The sequence below is a fragment of the Terrapene carolina genome, unplaced genomic scaffold, assembly GCF_002925995.2.
Source record: "Terrapene carolina triunguis isolate 2854851 unplaced genomic scaffold, T_m_triunguis-2.0 Scaffold96, whole genome shotgun sequence".
NCBI classification, from domain to species: Eukaryota; Metazoa; Chordata; order Testudines; family Emydidae; genus Terrapene; species Terrapene triunguis.
This window is the reverse complement of record NW_020664447.1, coordinates 18,809,743-18,830,841: the sequence shown is the minus strand read 5'-3', so window position 1 is coordinate 18,830,841 and position 21,099 is coordinate 18,809,743. Positions and strand designations below refer to the sequence as shown.

Sequence of the window (21,099 nt, the reverse complement as noted above, 5' to 3'; positions counted from 1 at the left end):
ATTTTGGATTCTGTTACGCACACAAAACTCAGGCCAGATTATGTGAAAGTTGTGCCAAGGTTCTCAAACTTGTACAGTAGCAAGAGAAGCTACGCTGATTTATAGTGGATTATGAAATTTGGAGATTGCCCCAGTTTGTAGTGTGGGTCCAGTTGCAAACTTCTCAGAGGTTAGTAGAAGAAGAAAGTAGGTTGTTGGCCGTAGTGTTTCAGTTTGGTCTACAAAAAGTTCTTCAGGTTAATGGGGAAGAGGGTTCTGTCCTGAAGCAGGATGAGGTGTCAAAAACTCAAATTTGTATTTATTCCCACCGCCCCCCAAAAGGGTATTAAAGAAAAGATGTTTTGTTTTGTTTTTGGCTTCCCAGCTTCTTTTCCACTTGTGAAATTTCAATGACAAGAGCCCCATACTGCTAGAGAGGCAGAGAGCCCAGGAGTTCTGCCTCTCCACTAAACCATTCCAGCTCTAAGAGCCAGGGAACTGTCTTTTTTCTCCCCCCTACCATCTGGAAAATTCAAATAAAAAAATCATCAGCAAAACCAAAATTCTCACATAAAATTTCAGTTCTGCAAAAAGGCCATGTTTTGTTGGAAAAATCATTCCAATGACAAATTTTCAACCAGCTCTAGTGAGGAGTTTACCTAGCTTGAACCTGAAACCATACAAAACTCTACAGTTTTGCCTGTTTTCCTTTGAGTTCAATAGTTAATGTGAATTCAAAACATAAAGGGCACCAATATTTACACCCAGTTATTTGCAGATGCAAAACTATGAGGGCAGTTTCAAAAAGTCTGTCTCATATCTATAAGATATCTGCCTTCTGATAAAGATACTGTTTTCCTCTTCCTATAATGCAAATTAATAGCGAGATGCTCTTACCATAGAACAATATAAAAAAGATCTTGACATACTATGTGTAAGTTACTGTGGTTACTTCATTCGATTAAACAATACCCTTACCACTTAAACTTGGAAAGTTTAGCCTTAAATTTAATGTGAACGAATTGATTAAAAATACATTATAAATAATTCTTAATTTACATACTTGATTACTTTTTTTTTTTTACTAACTTTACAAGATCATTATTGAAAGAACGTAGGAGTAAAAAGAAAGTAGAAAATATTTAACCATAGCCTTTTCTATTTAAAAATACAATATATTACATGCTCACAGTACTTTCATTGTGCAAAACATGTACTGATACTGTGTGGTTTTGTATTTACTCAGTTTCTGAACACCACAAATTATGACCAAGAGCTTACTTTGCTCTGTACTGTTATGAAGAGTAAGACAATAGGTACCTAGTTGGTTGTAATGCTTTAAACAAGTCATTTGCAGAAATTAATGGACATTAGTTTGCTTTTATAAAAAAGAGCCAATTTTAATCCTAAGAACTAAATAAGGCTTTTCCAGTATTGAGGACTTAATGCATTTACAATTGGTTTCCAGGGGATAAATCTTCCAAATCACAATGCTAAGATGCATGCAACATGTTGTACTGGCAAATATAGCCACGAAACAAGTTTAACAGCCAGACAACCCAGTCAAAGTTGGTCCTCTGACACTTCAAGTTTTCTTTGTGGGGCAAACAAGTTTCCTCGTAAAATTCCATCCGCACCATCTGAATCTGCAGGAGACGAAGCAAAACTAGAAATTGCATTCGGCCCTCCAGGCGTACGGAAAAAGTTTTCAGTCACTGCCTGTGGCTCTTCGGGTTTCACTGGCACAGTAGTCTGATTGGAAGGGAAAAGAACATTTGTTTCATTTGAGGCACATAAAACTAGATAGAAACTTAAAGCTAGAATTTTCAAAAACCTTGTAAGACTTTATCAAAACAATCTGACTAGTCTATTCTGACACTCTCAGTATATTTGAAAGAGTGTATTTATACCTGTCTTATGAGAGTGTCATTTGTCCCTTCTAATCCCATGTATTATTTATAGAGCAAAGATTTATGAACACCCCTGAGGCAACACGATGTCCTGCAAAACATGCAGACTAATTCTGCCCTCAGATTAACTATGTATATTATCCTACTCCATGGATTAGTGCATATCTGAGGTAGAACCAGGAGTTGAAACTTAACATTAAGTACATAAACAATAACAACATGAGGGGAATAAGAGTTCAAGAAGAGAAAGTAAAATAAAAAATTTCCTTCTTTTGGCCTTGATAAATGCCATCTTGTCCTCTCAATGTAATTCAAAAATGCTATTGCTAAGATGTCTTAGGTCCTTGCTAAACCTTACTCTTTACATTCCCCCAACTGGCTCCCTGTTCTCTACAACAAACGAGTTCTTTGTCTGTCCCTTAAAGACTCCTCATGGCTTAGTCCCACCCTACCTACCAAGGTATCGCGTTAACCCCTCCATCTATTCTAGCAATAGGGGTGGATAAAAGTCTATTAAAAGTTAAAAACAGTTTATTTAAATAGGATTTTTTTTATTAAAGTTATAATACAAATTTAATTTTTAAAAATAAATCATACATTAAAATCATTTAAATTAATTTTAAAAGTAATGTACGCTGCCAAGTTTTAACGAAAGTCAAACCACCGAACTGCTGGAAGTCACCCCTAAGCACTTGGACTCAGTTTACTGAAATGGTACGCCAGCTTTTGACAGCTGTAGGTGCAGAGAGAACATTTTCTTCGTATCAGTTTATTGAACTAAATTAGTTCAATGATTGGTTCATTCAAAATTAAGAAACCAATTAGGAGTTGAAAAAGCAGAAAAGCCTATTTCATCAATCTATGAATAAATATTAGATATAAGAGGATGAGATCTACTAATTAGAAAATCTTGCGGGACATGGTGACCAGAAACAATCAGTTCAATTCTCTAATTACAGATACTTTGTTTAATGGATCAGTTAGTTTTAAATGGCAAAACATGTTTTAATAAACTTTGATAAACTTTTTTACTTATGTTTCCAACACATCAATCTTGCAACAAATGCAAAATAAGATTAAAATCTATTATTTAAATAAAGTTTTCCTGATTGCTGATTTAAACCATGATTAAAACTGGTGATTTAAATTGCTTTGATTTAAATCAATCCACCCTGCTAGCAATAATACCAATCTTTATTGTGCATTACTCAAATTTTCCTTGATTGTGGCCTTTGGGCACTACTATTCTATAAATAATATCTAACACTTAAAATAAGATGGAAAACTTTTAGTTGACAGTTATCTTACCTGCTGTAAAGGAATTACTGCATCTGATTTTCCATTTAAGTCACACTCAGTTATCTGTGATTCATTTTTAAACACTCTTCCTTGTTGCAAGCTCACATTCTCTGAAACAGGACTAACATGCTCTGGTTTTGGAGAGATTGGCACTGGCTGAAGCACAGGATTTGGAGAAACTTGCACACCAGCAGGTATGAGTCCTAAGTGTTGTAGTGTAAAGTTCAGAATTGAAGAGCTTGGGTTTTGGACAGGATTACTATGGCTTGAATTAAGACACGAGCTGTTTACTGCAGGTGCAGCAGCTATAGAAGATGGTGATACCATTAACTTCAAGGGTGTGACATGAAAAGCAGGAATATTAACTGCTGTAAATTCGGAAGCTGTCACTGGAACGACACCTGTAAAAGAAAAATGAGGTGGAAATTAAAAATCAACCTGTAACAGATGAGGCGTTTGTCTACACTGCAGTAAAAGACCCATGGCAACAAGTCTCAGAGTCCAGGTCAATTGACTCAGGCTCAGGCTGGGGGGCTAAAAATAGCAGTGTAGACATCCCAGCTTGAGCTGTAGCCCAGGCTCCAAAACCCATGAGGAGGGAGGGTTTCAGAGGCCAGGCTCCAGCCCGAACCCAACTGTCCACACTGCTAGTTTTTTTGCCTTGCAGCCTGGGCCCCGCAAGACTGGATCAGTTGACCTGGGCTTTGAGACTCCCTGCTGTGGGTTTTTTATTGCACTGTAGATACACCCTGGGACTCCTACTGGTGAAATCCATCACTGGTATAGGTTCACTGACTTCTGTTGGGTGAAATTGGTCCACAATGCTCAAAACCAGAGAACTTAAATGTATATTGTAGCGAGGCGGTGTGGCCCTCCGCCACCCCGGAGGGGGAAGAGCCCATCCAGAGGCCAGAGTGGGCGGAGCTAGGGAGCTCAGAGCCCGCCCCTCAGAGGGTCAGGCGGCGGCCCGGAAGTATAAAGGCTTGCCCTCAGAACTCAGTGAAGGCCCAGCTGCTGGAGGGACCAGACGTCTCCAGCCTAGCTCGTGGCTGGGAAAACTCTGTGGCCCAAGGCGGCCGCCAGGCGCTGCCGGGCCTGCCCTGCGCCCGCTATCCGGAGGAGCTGGCAGGCCTGCTGATCAATCCCTGCCCTGAAGAACCCATGGTCCTGGATCCCCCAGAGGCCAACACCAGGACCCAGGTAGGCCCCGAGGGGGAGTGTGGAAGTAGCCCGGGGGCAGCTGACCCCAGTCAGGCTGCAGCACTGCCACAGAGCCTATGTCGGTGTGTTGCAGCCAGGATCCCCACTGATAGCAGCAGGTCTTCTGTCGCTGCTAGGGCCCCAGGCTGGGACGCAGTGGAGTGGGAGGGCCTGCGTCCCCCCGCCACCCAACTCGTGGGTGGCAGACTCCCCCTCTCTCTGTCCTGAGGAGGCTGTGACCTGTTGTTACTGCTCAGCCCTGAGTGAGGGCCTGAGCGCCTGACTCTGCGTTTGTTGCCCCGCCCTGACCTAGGGCCTGGGCTTAATCCTTTTGTACTTGTTACTCAGCCCTGACTGAGGGCCCGAGCCCTGACTCAGCGTTTGTTGCCCCGCCCTGACCTAGGGCTGGGTTTACCATGTTGCTTCCAATTACAGCAAGGGCTGCCGAGGGAGACCCCACAGCCAGACGAATCCCCCCCAAACTCAACGGGGTGTAGTAAGCCGGTGTGGCTCCCTGACACCCCGGAGAGGCTCAAGCCCCGGCAAACCCTTGTACATATATAAATATTTATATATTGTGTGTGTATATATATATACACACCTGCAATGGGTGAACTGTAGGTCATGTGTGGTAGCGAACATATCCCAGACTTTTCCTTATTAGAAAATATGGCCTCGTTGCCATGTTGCGTGCACTGAGCAAGAGGAATAATATACCCTGAAGGAAACAAGGTCTGAAAAAGAAAGGATAATCTTTTTGTACAGGTGCAATAAGAAACATATTCATGATGTGTTTCTGCAGGGATAATTTTTATTCCACAAGAAAGCCCTATTTTTCACTCTCCCCACCCTCTAGGTCCTATGCTGCATCTGTTTCTGTTGATTGACGTCTGCCAAAGGCTTGGACAAGACCCCCCCAAACACAGATCTTTAGTTGGCGGCAATCTCCATTATGTAACTCAAAGCCTTCCTTTCCTCAAGAAGTAAGAGTGTGCTGCATTTCTGTTAACCTCCAATTAGGCCAGACATGTTTTTAAAGCAAATTTTGACAGCTTTTTTGAATGCACAATTAGACAAACCAGAGTCTGGAGTCAGATGGCAACATCATTCCATTCTCAAGTCAGATGAGACTTTTGATGCAAGAATCCAACATGAGTAAAATACTTTTTTGATATAAAAGTCTGTTTGTGCCAAGAGAACTCGCATCTCATCCCAGACACAGATAGATACATTAATAATGAGACCCACTGTGGAGTGCTGAGTTTTGCAAATGAGCAAGAAAGCAAACAAACAAAAGTAGATTGCTCATTTATTCTGGCAAGGGGTTTATAAATATTTCATGTTCTATTAAAAAATATACTATATATTTTTTTAAAAAAAGGAACCAGGTTTTGAGAATTACAAGGTCTCACTATATGTCAGTGCCATTAAATTTGAGCATTGTCCTATGCTGTTCAATCAAAAATTTTAGAAGTTAAGAACTATAAGAAGTTTTTGGATTAGTCATGTGAGAATTCACATGCTTTTACTGTAAGCCAAATAAACCTTTGAAATTAAGCATAAGAGGAAAACTAAAGACTCTCCAGCAGAATTTCTAATGAAGTCAACTTATCAGATAAGCCAGCTCCATGACAAATATTGCTGAAGTCTCTTCTACCTCCCCTGTTTGTGTGCCTAATACAGTAGAGTCCTATGAGAAACAAAAGCTTAAGAGTAGACTGTAGACCAAATGCACCACAGGTTTCCTGTATGTATGCTTTGACTGTTAAATTTCTGCTTCTGAAAGTAATAAATCTTTGGGAAGTTGCACTTTTCCAATTAGTGGAAAGTATACCTCATGAGCAGGAACAGCAAATGCAACAGGCATCTCTTGTGTAGTACTGGCTCTGCTTTTATCTTCTGAAAGACCTTCTCTCCTTTCATGATCAAAGCAAAATTCCATATTTTGATCTAGTTTCTCAGATTTGTTCTGGCTTCCCTCTTGGAAATGATTGATTTCAGGCTCTAAGTGCACAGCTCTAGAAGATGGTCTTTCACCCTTAAGAGAATCTCCCTGAAAAATTATGTAGTACATACAAACAAAAAAACAAAGCATTTAAAGATGGGTTTTAGATATCTACAGTAGGTGTAATTAAGAAGTATATATTTTTAATAATGTATTTGCTTTCATTATTAGATATTTTAATTTTATGTCTCAAAAACTGATTTCATTCATTAATCTTTTGTGGATACTATTGGAAAAAGCCCGCTCTTAAGGAGCCGTAGCATCAAACCCCACTCTATCACTCTGTGCTGCAGGAGCCTAAAGTCCCAGCACAGCAGGCTCTACATTACCCACTTGTGCCCCCACCAGCATACTAGATGTTCCATGGTTGGGAAGGGGCATGGTCAGAACACACTGCACTGATCTAGAGCTGTTCTAGCAAGCACAACTTAGAGAACAGCCTAAGGACTGCTAATGTGCACTAGGAGGCCAAAGGTCATCAACTGTCCCCAGGATTGAGAAACAAGGGTCAGAAAGACATCCATGTCCCCATTCCCCAAGTGTACCAGCGCAGCTCACATACCTAGAGATCTGGAACAGGAAATTTCAGCTTTTTATTCTCTTAATAGTTTGGTTCATGGTATATAGCCCATTATATAAGATGTCAGGAATTAATAACACTAGATCAGGGGTGGGTAAACATTTTGACCTGAGGGCCACATCAGGGTATGGAAATTGTATGGCAGATCATGAATGATCACAAAATTGGGGGTAGGGGGCTCCAGGCAGGGGCAGTGGGTTGGGGTGCGGGGGGGGCACCCCTCCAGCTGACAGTACGAGCTCTGGCTTGGGGCTGTGGATTAGGGGTTTGGGGTACATGAGGGGGCTCTGGGCTGGGATCAAGGGGTTCAGAGGGCAGGAGGGGAATCAGGGCTGGGGCAGGGGGTTGGAGTGCGGCGGGGCTCAAGGGTACAGGCTTCAAGCGGCACTTACCTCCAGCAATTCCTGGAAGCAGCGCCACCTCCCCTCTTCAGCTCCTATGCGGAGGCACAGCCAGGCGGTTCTGTGTGCTGCCTCATCCGCAGGAGCCGCCCCCACAGCTCCCATTGGCCACAGTTCCTGGCCAATGGGAGCTGCAGAGGTGGGGCTTGGGACAGCATGCCTGACTGCCCCAACGCGTAGGAGCTGGGGGGAGAACATGTCAGCTGCTTCCAGGGAGCCATGCGGTGCCATGGCATGCACAGAGCAGGGCAAGCCCCTGACTCTGCTTTCCGGCAGGAGCTCAAGGGCTGGATTAAAAGATCTGATGGGCCAGATGTGGCCCACAGGCCATAGTTTGCCCACCCCCGCACTAGATACAAGTGCTTGAAATACTTAAATTTTATATCCCCACTTTCCCTCTCCTCCATAAAGCCAACAATGAATGCGTCACTATATGAGCTGAGAAGTGCCTGAACTACTCCAGAAAGACTGAATCACATCCCCTGGCAGACAGCAAATCAAGTTACCAGATTTGTTTTTTGATTATACTTCTAAAATGCTCTGTAAACACTTCTAGGTGGGGTTATTTTTCTGAATCAAAAACTTTAGTTTTTAAAGAGACAACCTGATTCAAGGTTCAGCCTTGCAAAGATATGCTTTGATTGACAGAACTATATATTGTATCTGAATGTTTTCCAAGCACCAGGCAAACTATGAGCAAAGGATTGATGGACATTCACTCTCACAAAAGGCAAGTTCAAGAGTCACCCTTAAGTGTAAGTCTATTCACAATTATTACAAACACTGAACATTTGCATAAATTGGAATTACAGGAATTTGAGCAGCCCCTTAACTCAGTGCAATCTTTCCACCTAAGTCTCTCCCCACCACCTTCAAACAATAAGAAGCACTCACACTGTAAGACTGGTATGATATCCCTTTGTGCAGCCAACCACTGGTGGGTCTGTAGAACAATGTACTTCCATCAAGGTTTAAGAACATTTGTACAAAACTCAACCAAAGGATTAAGTGTTTCCATGATTGCTCCTGAAACCATGTTCTATACAATGCATTTATTTATGGCTTCTATTAGGATCCCAAGCACTTTATAACAGTAGGTCATCACACTACAATATTAAAGTAAAAAACTATACCTTTTGTTATATTACTTACTGTATAAACATCTTCAAGACTTTTCTCATCACTTCTACATTTTTTAATTGAACTGTTCTCCTGTAATGCTTGAGATCTTTTAAGGCACCTCTCTGGTGTAAACTCAATTTTTGTAACTTGTCTCTCTTTAGCCACCAAGTTCCCAGCATCACCTTCACCTGTATTACTGTCCCTCTCTTCAGTGGTCATTTGATTAAATGGTATTTGTGAATTAGCACTGAAAACACTTTTAGTTCCAGTCACATTGGGACAGGGCACAGACTGTAACGTAGTCACAGTCTGGGCTTGGGAAGGATGCAAATATATTGCATATGAAATAGCAGAATGGGTTTGAGGTAGCATTACTGGAGAAACTGAATTATGGATAAGAGGCAGGACCCCCAGTGGCTGAACAAGAGATGGAGTTTGACAGGATGATGTAGTATTAGGTTCACATTTCAGAAGAGATTCATCACTAGAGGTCAATTTACATTCTAAGGTAGATCTTGTCAATTTCATCTTTAATTCTCTAAAAGGAAAAAACAAGAAATACACACTTAAATACATTCAGAAGTGCCCTGGTCACTTTATGTCATGACAGAAAAATAGAGTAACTTGATGTAATTTTCACTACTCCATCCATTAAATAAAGTGAAAATGATGCTACTGAAAATTATTTAGTTTAACAGTTACCGGTTGGCTAACTCTAGTTCACAATAGCTGACTAAATACACCTCAAGCTTGTTGGCCCAATGGTGAAATAAGCTTCCCACTATAACACTAGTGTAAACATACCTTGATTGTCCTTCTAACTGCTGTTTACAAATTGCTGCAAGCTGGGCCATTTTACTTGGCAAGGATGATGAATTTTGATCATTATCTGCTTCGGGGGGGGAAAAGAAAGCCATAAATAGAAGTTGGATTCACTTTTAAGAATACCTACTTATATAGTTTGCATGGTTTAAGTATTTAGTAACAGGGTAGAAAGCCTTTCATCTCCATGTTGCCATTCAGTTCAGGCTGGATAAGTCAGTTGGATAGTGGCTTAAGTTGGAGGCTTCAGTTCAGTTCTTTGTAGAGAAGCATCCACAAAAGACAACATGAGGCACTAATTAAATACTTTGGCTGGCAGACTCCGAGCCCAAGAATTGCATTTACATGAAGAATAAATGGTCATCTCAACTTTAAATGTGGCCCTTTCAGAAGGGGGCTGAGCCATAGTTAGGCGTGAAAGGATTGAATTTTTATCAGTAAATGTCAGGAAACGTTAGTTTTGTTGACAAATATTTCCATCCATTATTGAAATGGATAGGCAAAGAGAAAAATTCTTCTTGAGAACTTAGAATTTGATTTAAGGACGTTTACTTTGTATATTTTGGCACGTGATGTTGACAGTATGTGTTTTAACAGTTATAAAGCTTTAACTGTTTGAATTTCACCATCTAATATAATTAAATAATAATTCTCTGGCTCCCCAGAGTTTCCCCACATGAGAAAATTTAAAAATAGATAAAAACAGCAAAGGCTGCTTAAAAATAATCAATATTATGGGTTGAAGTTATAAAAATATAAAAGTCTAATTGTGCCAAACCTAGCCATAGTGCAGAGAAAGGTACAGTATTCATATCCATAGAACATATTCCTAACAGACTACTTAAAGCTATTAAACGCAGCACTATAAAAAAGTCAAAATGAAGTTATGTAAAAATTAATTAATTTTCTTCTTTAATAAAAAAATACTTGTGAAAGCACACAAGCTATGTAACAGGAGTAGGCAATTACAAATAGTGAGCCAAATTTAGACCTGAGGTAAAGAGTTGTAAAATGGTTGCAACTCTTTTGTTGCACCTACTGACACCAGGTCTAGATTTGATCCATCAAAGAGGGAACAGCTTCCTATATTTTGTTATATGGATTAGCTTCAGAAGACAAAGCACTTGGAATCTGTCCTCATTATCAATCTTCTCAGGCCTCAGATGTAAAGCACTGTACATATATTACTAAGTGCCAAACTTCTCTGTTGGCTCCCATTATGCCTGTTTTTGACAGTATCAGTCAATCAGAACTTGTGTTTGCATTTCAAGCATGCACGCACCCTTTCTTTTACCTGAAGAGGTTAAACATCAATGTCTATTTAACAAGAGATCCCATACAATATGTTAATAGCATATCCATTGTTGTATGCACTGTTGTTGTAGCTGTGTAATCCCAGGATATTAGAAAAACAAGGTAGGTGAGGTAATATCTTCTATTGGACCAACTTCTTTTGGTGGGAGAGACAATCTTTTGAGCTACACAGAGCTCTTTCCCAGACAAGAAGAAGGTACTCAGAGAGGCACAGCTAAATACAAGATCATAGGACTGGAAGGAACCTGAAGAGGTCATCTAGTCTAGTCTCCTACATTCATGGCAGGACTAAGATTGAACTATCTGAACTCTCTCTCTCACCCACCTTGTCTCTCTAACAGCCTATCCAGAGTAAGATACTGCAGTTTGCTTTTCAACTACATACTTGTGCTTGTCTTGCTGGGGCTGCTTGGGGCAGAATGGATCTTCCTCCGGTCACTTTCTATAGTCTTTACTAGCTTTATTAGAGATGGATGCCGAGTGAAGCTTTGCTTGCCTCTTGAAGGGAAGAGATTTTTTGAACACTGCTCTTTGAGATATTTAGATTTTGCAGAATTAGATGGAATCAAGGAAGTGGTAGTAGTTACAGGTTTTGTATCTAAAACAGAAAATGTAAAATAATATCACATATAACCTGAATAATAAAACAGTTCTTTTTAATATTTGTTTGGTGATTAGACTGCAGGGATTATTTGACAAACTGGAAAAAAAAACCTTTAGAGAAAAATTCAACTTCAGTCTAAGCTTTTCATGGGGAAAAACTGCAATTCATGCCAATCAAGACAGCAGAAAGAAAGCAAAGTAGTACACCTACCCTGAATGCCTGGTAAAACCTCTGGTCCTGTCCATTTGAATGCCGGCTTTCTGCCTCTCTCCTCTGTAACATGAACCTTCTTGATAAGCTCAAGACTACTGAGAACATTAGCTATGTCATACAATCTCCTAATTTTGGCTGAAATAAAACAAATATATTAATGAATTCTGTATAGCATTTCTGGGTTCATTAGAAGCACACTTTAAGTCACTTATTTCACATTAGGCTAAAGATGCTTCCCCATCCCCCAACATGCTGTTGTATTTATGATACACAAAATCAAAAGCAACAACTGAGGTTACTCATTTTGCAACTCATATGAGGAACTCTATTTTGGATCCTTTAAGAACAATTTAGTCTTCAACCAAGATTTTTTTTAATATCTGGGCCTCTATATTGTGCAAACGTGGAGAAACCTTACACTGAAAGTCAGCAGCTAGAAATAGGTGGGAGGAGGAACAGAAATATCCTAAAATACACTGGAATCATCATTCACCTGCAGAATCTTTCTATACACCACAATATCCTAATTAATAATTTCAGATACCACCACCATGGTTTTAAAAACCAATTGAACTACCAACAAAGAGCTTGACTTCAACCAGAACATGTTCAGGCCGAGTTTCTCCCATTGAAAAAATAAAAACCTGGCAAATTGTCCACAAAATTCAGGGCTATCCTTGTTAACCAAGAGTGTGGTAATACATTAGTTACATTTACAAAAAGATAGCATCTCCCTGAATATAAGCAATGGCCTTGAAATGCTTTTTGTCAGACATACCAGTTCCTGGGGGAGAAAGAAAAAACCACACACATCCTAATAATTTTAACATGATGCAGTGGAAAGGAAACTACTAACTGAGACCTGATCCTATCATTACTCCACATGCACAATTCACACAAAAGCCAATGGGAGTTTTGTCTGTGAATCAATGGCAGTATTGAGGGTTTACAAATAAAATACCAATTAAGGAGATATGACACAGAATTAGAGTTGACAGAGACAAAATTTTAAATTCTACTTCCTCCAATGAGATTAACTACTGCCTGGACTTCTAGAAATCTCTCTAGATTTCAACCAACAGAGCTACATAACCAAAATGAAGACCTGTCTACTGCAGGGACACTCAAATCTTTGTGACAGATGGTGGGGAAAACAAAAAATAAAAAAAGTTTCATCATGAAAAAGACAGTTACCAATAAGCAACATGATGATGTCACTTCATAATTAGGGCCCTACCAAATTCACAGATGTGAAAAAATGCATCATGGACCTTCACGGTCATCTAATCTCCCCCATGAAATCTGGTGCCCAGCTGGGGATGGCGAGGGATGAGACTTCCACGTCCCCTGCAGGGGTGCTCCCGGGGTGGGTCAGACCCACCTCCAGGATCTCCCCCAGCCACAGGAAGGTCCGCGGTTCCAGCTGTTGCCTCCCTGCACAGAGAGGCTGCGGCTCCAGCTGTCTCACACGCTCCCCCCTTTTCCCCCCCGCCACTCCAGCGGGAGGTTGCTGGGAAACCGGACATATGGTAACCTATACCCTACACTCTCACTTCTGTGCTGCGGTTGGCGGTGGTTTTACAACTGAGGACCCAGCCAGCTGCCTTCCCCTCTGGCTGCGCAGCAGGGCAGAAGTAAGGGTGGCAATCCTATGTCCCCCTACAATAGCCTTGCGATTTCCCCCCCACACTGACCGCCTTTTGGGTCAGGACTCCCATGATACACCATGAAATTTCAGATGTAAACATCTGAAAATGACTAATTTAAAACCCCCTGGCTGTGAAATTGACCACTATGGACCGTGAATTTGGTAGAGCCCTATAAAGTAGCTTTGTTCAAGTCTTCCTTATATAATCTTTTGGTTGCCTCTCTACAAATAGATCCTGGGGACACCTAGTGTTAAAGGTATAATTAGTTCCTGTATAACTTAATTAGAAATATATTATTGGAAAAGAGAGATTCCCCTTACATTTCACAATATGCAACATTGTGTATAGGGATTACAGTTTGCAAGAATCCCTAGAAACAACAGCTGTAATAGTAAATCAAATGAAATATTCCATTTAAGAAAAATCAAAAACAGATTATCAGAGACAAAACTTACGTAAATACAGACTCAACCGAGACAGCTCCAGCAGCAATTTACTTACTTTTAAACTTGCTTTTATCTAAATCTTCTACATGGTCCTCTCCAATCAAAATTTTAGCAGCAACTTCAAGGCTCACTATTTGAGGAGTTGATACAAGAAACAGCATCACAAATTTCTGACTCATCACTCGTAAAGACTTGTCTTTCCTGCTGTTTACTGAAGCTGTACGGAAAGGAGAAAGGATTAAAATGTATCAAGTGACATGACATCTGAAATGAAAGTTCTGAAAAATATTTCAGAAATTAAGTAACAAAAATGTTTGTCAACAAGAATCTTGGTCTTAATTAAAACAGCTGAAAAAGAATGACACTTTTGCATAACATTTTTGCTGCATTTCAGGCTCTAGGATTTAAGAGATTTGTTTCCCTGTGTTTGGATATTTTTAATTACAGATGTATATTCTTCTTGGCATTAATAGAAAATCATTACCTGCTCGAAATTCCATCCCTGGGAGTTCAACAAAACACATTTCTGAATGCTCATTTGGGCCAACAGGTTTTGTCGCCATCTCTTCATTTCTGTCACCATCTAACTCAAACTCATACTCTCTCTTCTTGATCATCTCAATTTGTTGTGTGTATTTGTTCTCTTCGCCAACTTTTTTCAAAGTCTGCAGTGTTCTGTTGAGATTATGACGCCCGTACCAAGCGTATCTATTTTTGGCAAGGCGGCTCACCATATGCAGGCTCTCTAGCACATTCACAATATCATATATGCGTCTACGTTCAACATCTATAAGGAGGAAGACTATTAATACATTCATCTTAAAATTTGGATCATGTAGTATTGTTCTTAGCATATGTTTCTTTGAAGTTGGTTTACCCAGCATGGTGATTTAAGGAACTATCATTTCTGTTAATATACATAGTCTACAACAAATCACATCTTATTTTGATGTCACACTTGGGGTGGTTCTCTAGCTGCACTCACAATTTAAGCCTTGCCCATTTCCCACTCATCCAATCACTGATCATATCCATAATTTGGAGAACCAAAAACTGGACTCAAGTTATTTCCAGTAGTTGTGGTAAATATTTACATGTTCTATATAATATATAATTTAAAGTTCTTTTTCTTAAAATGTTCTGAAATAAGACAGTATGTACAGAGGAATAACAATTTTGTTAAATAGATTTCCATTTCAAACTCAGAAAAGGATTGTTATAAAAATGGAGGATTTCTTTCTTTTCTTAAGGAAAAAAAAAAAGGAACGAACTAAAATTAAATTTTCAGAATGCACACAAACTTTCATAATTTAACTGTGAAAATACATACCAAAAATGAGATGCTGGCTTTACCAGCATATTCATAGGAACAGGTCAGTACATATTCCCAATCATAAACACTGTAGTACACGCACAGACTTACTAAGCTCTTCTGCTACTTCATCAAGGCAAATATCACTATTCTCTGCAGTGCTGGGGTAATTAGGATATCGAGCTAAAAATTTGTGACACAATAATCCTAGACTTTTCTCTTTACGGCTTGGTTGAGATTTCTCATATTCATCTCCTGATAAATGCTCCTGCACAGAAACAAGGAAACAGGAATTCAATGTTTTACGTAAAAATTTTAAGTTTGGCAGATTTACTGCCAGCCTCTGGGATTGATGAACAATACCAAGTGCCTTATGCTCAACAGCTGGAAAGCCTCAAAATAATAAAACTAGCAAACAGTGTTTGCTATGTCTAACAATTAAAATGGTATCACAAATAGCTAATATTCCAGAATTAAAATCTAAACAAAGAAGGTGGTATATGTTAAAGTTCACTTGCCTAGTTAGTTTTCAATACTGAACAAATACAGATTCCTAGGCCAGAAGATACCATTGTGATCATCTAGTCTGACTTCCAGTATAACATAGAACTTCCCCAAAATAATTCCTTTTGAATTAAAGTATATCTTTAAAAAAAGAAAAAAAATCTAGTATCTAGACTTGCATCAAGACAATAGGCAACCCCCAGTTTAATTTACAAAAATCTTTACAACATACATGTAAACAGTGTTTTGCCTCTACGATTTCATTTCTGTCGAAAAGTCCCTTTTTTTGTTCTCTGTTTCTAATCTCAGGACTAGCCGCGCTGATCAGTATTTTAAGGTTAGCAGTGGGTGTCCATGGATCTCCAGGAGGAACTTCCTGAGACTTAGGGGGTGTTGTCAGAGGTCCAGAATCAGGCTGGATTTCCGTTAATACTGAATATGAGGTAGCTGACTGTTTCAGAGGAGTTTTCAATATCCTTCTTTGTGGCTCAGAAGAGTGATTTTCCTGCCCAAAAAATAAAAATAAAAAAATTATCTCATAAAATCAGAATGTCATATATAAGACTACATTCCAATACTGTTCTTTATTCTAGTCAACTACCAATCAGTTTATTCTCTTGGGTAGCCGACAGGCAAATTTTGAAATCTTTACTCGAGTTAAGACTTCTATTAAGCCAATGAAGTCTTGGCTGAAGAAAGTCTGTTACGATGACCCCGGGGTTTATAGCATGCAATATGGCCTTTTCCTGCTTGCATCAAGTAAAAAACAAAAAAATAAAAGAACTTAAAATAAAACTCTGACTGTTAATCCAATGCAAAAATGCTAGTTTACCCATTTTGGGGGGAATAATGCCAAGGATTGTCAGATACATTGTTCATCAACAGTAGTTTTTAACATTTATGAGGCCCCCCACCAAGCTGCCCGTAATCCCTTTCACTGAAGAGGGGTAGAGTGGGGGTAACAACCAGTAAAAGGAAAAGACAAAAATTAAGGGCCATGAATTAGTGACTTATATTGCTTTTGCTTATATCAGGCCATGCTAAGGAATGGGCATGCTTGTTTATATATTCAACATTTTATAAGAAAAAGCTGCCTCCTTTTTTTGATAAATAAAGCTAGAGCGTTTCCAGCACAGGGCCAATCTTCTTGCTAAGAGAAATGAGACATATGACAAATTTCAAATCTGTTGCACTACTGTGAGCTGACTCTTGCTGCAGGATGGAATGGCTTGCATCAGGCAAAAAACCAAATACTAACTCTGACGTCCAATGAAAGGTTCTTTTGGGTTAATGCTTGAGACATTTACTTATCACTTTTGTATAACTGAAAATAATATGTAACATGCTCTGTACATTTCAAGCTGTGTATTGTTTCTTCTATGTTTATTTGATATACCTAGGAAAATGGGGCTCCATTTTAACTGTGCCTTTTTGTCACTGATATACTATAAATGTTAAAGACCTATCACACCTGCCATCAATCTTCCTTTTTATTCCAGACACTTTAAAATAAAGTTTTTCAGACAGCTGTTAATTTACTTTACAGCATGTGAATATATGGAATTGGTTTAAACCCCCCGCCCCACAACACAATATATTTTGGGCCTTCCTCTGTAAGCCCTCCATTCAGTGAAGTTTTACCCCTGTAAATGGCATTCAACACACAGAGCTTGCAGAAATACATTCAATATAAATTCAATTACTTAGTAGCAGTAGCAAAATCTTAGGAAAAAAGGATAGTAACTAAAGTGGGTTCAATGCAGCTATTGCAGTTTGCTGGAATCTGTGATTTTTAAAAAAAGGTTTTATTCACAATTGCAGGGTTTTTCTTGTCGCCTGTAGAATCGAACCAGGCAAAACCACCACAAGCAGAACAGTCACGTTTGCTTTCCCCATCGAGGCTCACTGTCAGCCTGACTCACTATGGCGGGGCAGGACAATTATACGGCAATGCCAAGTGAAGTGGGTTTTACAACAGAGTTAAACAGTCACATCGGGCAGGGTTAACACATGATTAAGGCCTGATCTATGCTATAGAGTTAGTCGAAGCAAGGCAGCTTACATCAACCTAAGTATGTAACACTTAAATTTCACTCCTGCCAACGTAACTACCCCGATTTAATAATTCCACCTCCAAAAGCATAGGGCTTGTCTACACTACCGCGCGGGGTCGATCTAAGATACGCAACTTCAGCTACGTGAATAGCATAACAGAAGTCAACGTACTTAGATCTACCTACCGCGGTGTCTTCACTGTGGTAAGTCAACAGCGGGCGCTCTCCCGTTGACTCCGCTTGCGTTCCTCGTTCTGGTGGAGTACCGGAGTTGATGGGAGAGTGCTCAGCGGTTGATTTATTGCCTCTACACTAGAAGCAATAAATCGACCCCTCCCACTGGATCGATCGCTGCCCACCAATCCGGCAGGTAGTGTAGACAAGCTCCTAGAGTCAATGTAGTTAGGCTACGTTACTTACATCACCTGTTACTGGCTTTCAGAAGCTGTCCCACCAGCCCCACACTGACAGTACAAGCACTCCTGGTGGGGACGCACACCGCCAGCACCAGGAGCTTTGCGAGGACACATACAAGTGATGTAATGACTATGGCAGCTGGATGCCCACGTAACGGAGGTCAACCTAATTTTGCAGGGTAGCTATGCCAGCGCGGCGTCAGGCTCACGAAGTACCTTCTCTTCGGTCCCCATTTCACCCCCGGGCTCTCCGGGTCCGCTCGCCGCTCCTGGGCCAGCCGGGCTCTCCGGGTCCGCTCGCCGCTCCTGGGCCAGCCGGGCTCTCCGGGTCTGCTCGCCGCTCCTGGGCCAGCCGGGCTGCGCAAGGTCATCGAAGGCGCGGGGCTGTGGGCAGCGGCGATGGCATTGCAGCACTGACGAGCCCTGGGGAGGGGAACGCACCAGCGGGTGAGGCAGGCAGGCGAGGGCACGACGCTGGGCGGAGACCTGCAGCCGGGAAGCACCGAGCCCGGCCCGACAGGAGATTCGGGACGTGCCCGTCGGCGCGGGGCGCCCGGCACCTGCCAACGCTCCCCCGGCAGAGCCCCGCGTCACCGGCACAGCGAGCCCCGCGCGGGGGTGGGACAGGCTCCGGGATCGCCTCACGCAGCTCGGCCCGCCGCCGCCCGGCTAACCCGCACCCTGCGAGCCCCAACTGCTCCCCGACCCCACCTCGGGCCCCCGCCCGCACACGCACCAATCACACAGCAGCAGCCAGCGGGGCGCCGCGCTGATTGGCTGGTGGGGAATGGGCGAGGCTCTTCCGGGATCCGGTTTAAACGTTTGGCGCCACTAGCTCCCCGCGCTCGGTAGCCATCCCTGCTAGGTCTACACCTCACCTGTCGCGGAGCGAGGCCCCGCTGGGATCTCGCAGGGGCCGGCTAACCGGAGACGAGGCCCCCACCTACCTGCGCGGAGGCTGCAGGGCAGGCCCCGCTCTAGCTGCCGGTGCCGCTCGCTGCCGATTTGAATTTAACCCGCTGTAAGAGAGACGCTTCGCCGCTTGCTTACTCAGCGAACGCTCCCCACCCTCCTGAGGGGGGGACAGAGCCCAGCCAATCACAACCCGGCGCCCTGCCCGCTCAGCCAATCACAACCCGCAGCCCTCTCTGCCACGCCCACGCCTGACCGCTGAACTGCGGCAAGTTTGGAAAGTTTCTTAGCCTGAAGTTTGGCGGGTGCGGGGCGCGGGAACTGGGCGGGTGTGCAACGAATGGGGGTGCGTGAGTGCTAAAAATCATGGGGCGCACCTGTTTCTCTTCCACACCCCCACTGTGTGTGCAAGTCGGTGGGACCCTCTTAGATGCTAGTGCAAATATTGGAGTCTTTCCCCCCCCCAATCTGGATATCCGTGTAAATGTAGGGGGAGTCCTCCTTTTCGCCAGCTGTATGTGCACACGGCAGGGGTGTACTAATGAAGCAAATCTCCCCGCGCGTGTGTAAATGGAGCAGTTCAAATGAGTGTCTAAATGGAAGTCCTCGTGTGTGTGCGAATTGTGCTTATTACCTCGGTCCCCTTGGATTTGTGGGCACCCGGTTCATCCATGTGATAGTGTTTTGCAAAATAATATATATTTTCAATTTGTCTGATCCTACTCTATAATCTACTTTTCTTCCTTTCAGAAGAATAGCATCTAAACATGCAAAAGGATACAAAGATTTGAATACTACAAAAGAGTATTTGAGTGGTAAACCTGCAAAGGGTTCAGCACTTGCTTTAGTGGAGTTTTTCTTTTCTGAGTGACAGTAACATTCTGTAGCACCTGGATGTTGGGGTCTGTTATATCCATTTGTATGAGTTCCTGTATACTCTGGTGGGTTTGTTGGTTTGTTTTTAAGTTACCTACCAATAATTGCATTGCTGTTTTCCCTGGTCAATGTGAGGTTCTTACCCACGAAAGCTTATGCTCCCAATATTTCTGTTAGTCTTAAAGGTGCCACAGGACCCTCTGTTGCTTGTTCCACACTGTTTATGGTTGGATCTGAGAGACTATTTTTCCTATTTCAGGGCCTACTTCTGACTCCCTGTAATTCTTCCACATGTAGATTTTGCATTGATTTAAATTCCTTGTGAACAGGGCTTGCAGGATTAAGCTTTTAAACTATGTTTTTAATGCCATTTATCATCTTTCCTATTCTCTTTGCACTATAAATCCTGACATCTAAATCTATTTGCAGGGCTTTGATCTCTTGCAGTCTCTAGGCACCAACTCTACATTAGGAAAAAAGTTACAGAAATTTAAATCTTCTCCAAACCTAGCTTATATGGGCTAGACATGCTTTTTGTGATCCATCACACTCAAGCCAAAAAAAAAAAAAGGCTGAAAACATTGCCCAAGAGAAACCTGATTAACTGGTATTAGCTGAACCTGTTTTTGAAAATGGGTTCAGACAAGAGGGATATTTTTCCTTCATGTGCCTATTTAGCTTGTTCTCTAGCTGTCACTGCCAGCAAAAGCATTTACAGAAAGAATTTAATAACTCACTAATTGTGCCATTTATTGTGGAAATGAATAACTAATTATTTACTTTGTGGGAAAGGGGCTTCTTACAAGCTCTTTGAGATAAGGATGCAAGAGTTGTCTGCTATCCAGATTGGCTATATTATGTACTATTGAGAATGCAGGCCTTACAGCATTATTTTCGTTTGCAAGCTGTTCTGCTTGATATTTCTGTTACATCCCAGACAAAATGCTAAACTGGAGCTAGGGTTGTGAACGTTAATCATTTAAAGCTAATTTTTTTAATATGTTTGCTTTAACTAAACAAAAAAAAAACAATGTTATCACTTGTAAGCCTAGAAATTTAAAGTGAAGATCACCCAAACAACAAACTGCTAGGTATTGTTATCCACATAACCCAAACCAGGAGACAATCCTATCCTCATTCAATGCGTATCTTCACATCAGTGACTGAAAACTGAAGTGATATACATTGGGAACAGTGGGGCTCAGAGAATCTCCCCTTCCCCCATCCCTGAGGTAGGATTAATTTGATTTGTCCCTAGTCAACAAATATAGGACTAGAATTCTGATATTTGCTTTTGAGGTAAAAGATGATCTGTAAGACACAGTTCCTACATGCTTTACTAGTCAAGGTTATTGTATGAGTGATGTGATGTGTAACATAGAATACTATTTATGTATCATTTAAGAAATGTTGGGCTTTTTAACAAGGTTATTATGACTGAGAATAATGCCAGGAGTGATGGAATTATCCAAAGTAATCCA

General features: G+C 41.4%; 1 protein-coding gene across 3 annotated transcripts; it reads right to left on the bottom strand.

The window, feature by feature from the left end:
* Positions 1–996: 996 nt before the first annotated feature.
* E2F8 (E2F transcription factor 8) lies at positions 997–18,381 on the bottom strand. Of its 3 annotated transcripts, none has more exons than XM_029911553.1 (14): positions 18,174–18,381; positions 18,047–18,099; positions 15,593–15,865; positions 14,968–15,124; positions 14,029–14,331; positions 13,600–13,761; positions 11,447–11,584; positions 11,018–11,230; positions 9,301–9,388; positions 8,527–9,034; positions 6,223–6,441; positions 4,990–5,122; positions 3,198–3,589; positions 997–1,731 (listed from the first exon to the last, which is right to left on the bottom strand). In XM_029911553.1, exons 1-14 carry the CDS (start codon positions 18,199–18,201, stop codon positions 1,543–1,545), a joined length of 2,856 nt encoding a protein of 951 aa, XP_029767413.1. In that variant the 5' UTR covers positions 18,202–18,381; the 3' UTR covers positions 997–1,542. The 3 variants fall into 3 exon arrangements, with proteins under 3 accessions (XP_029767413.1, XP_026507324.1, XP_026507326.1); XM_026651539.1 differs by having other exon boundaries at positions 9,301–9,385; XM_026651541.1 differs by lacking the exon at positions 6,223–6,441.
* Positions 18,382–21,099: the final 2,718 nt, after the last annotated feature.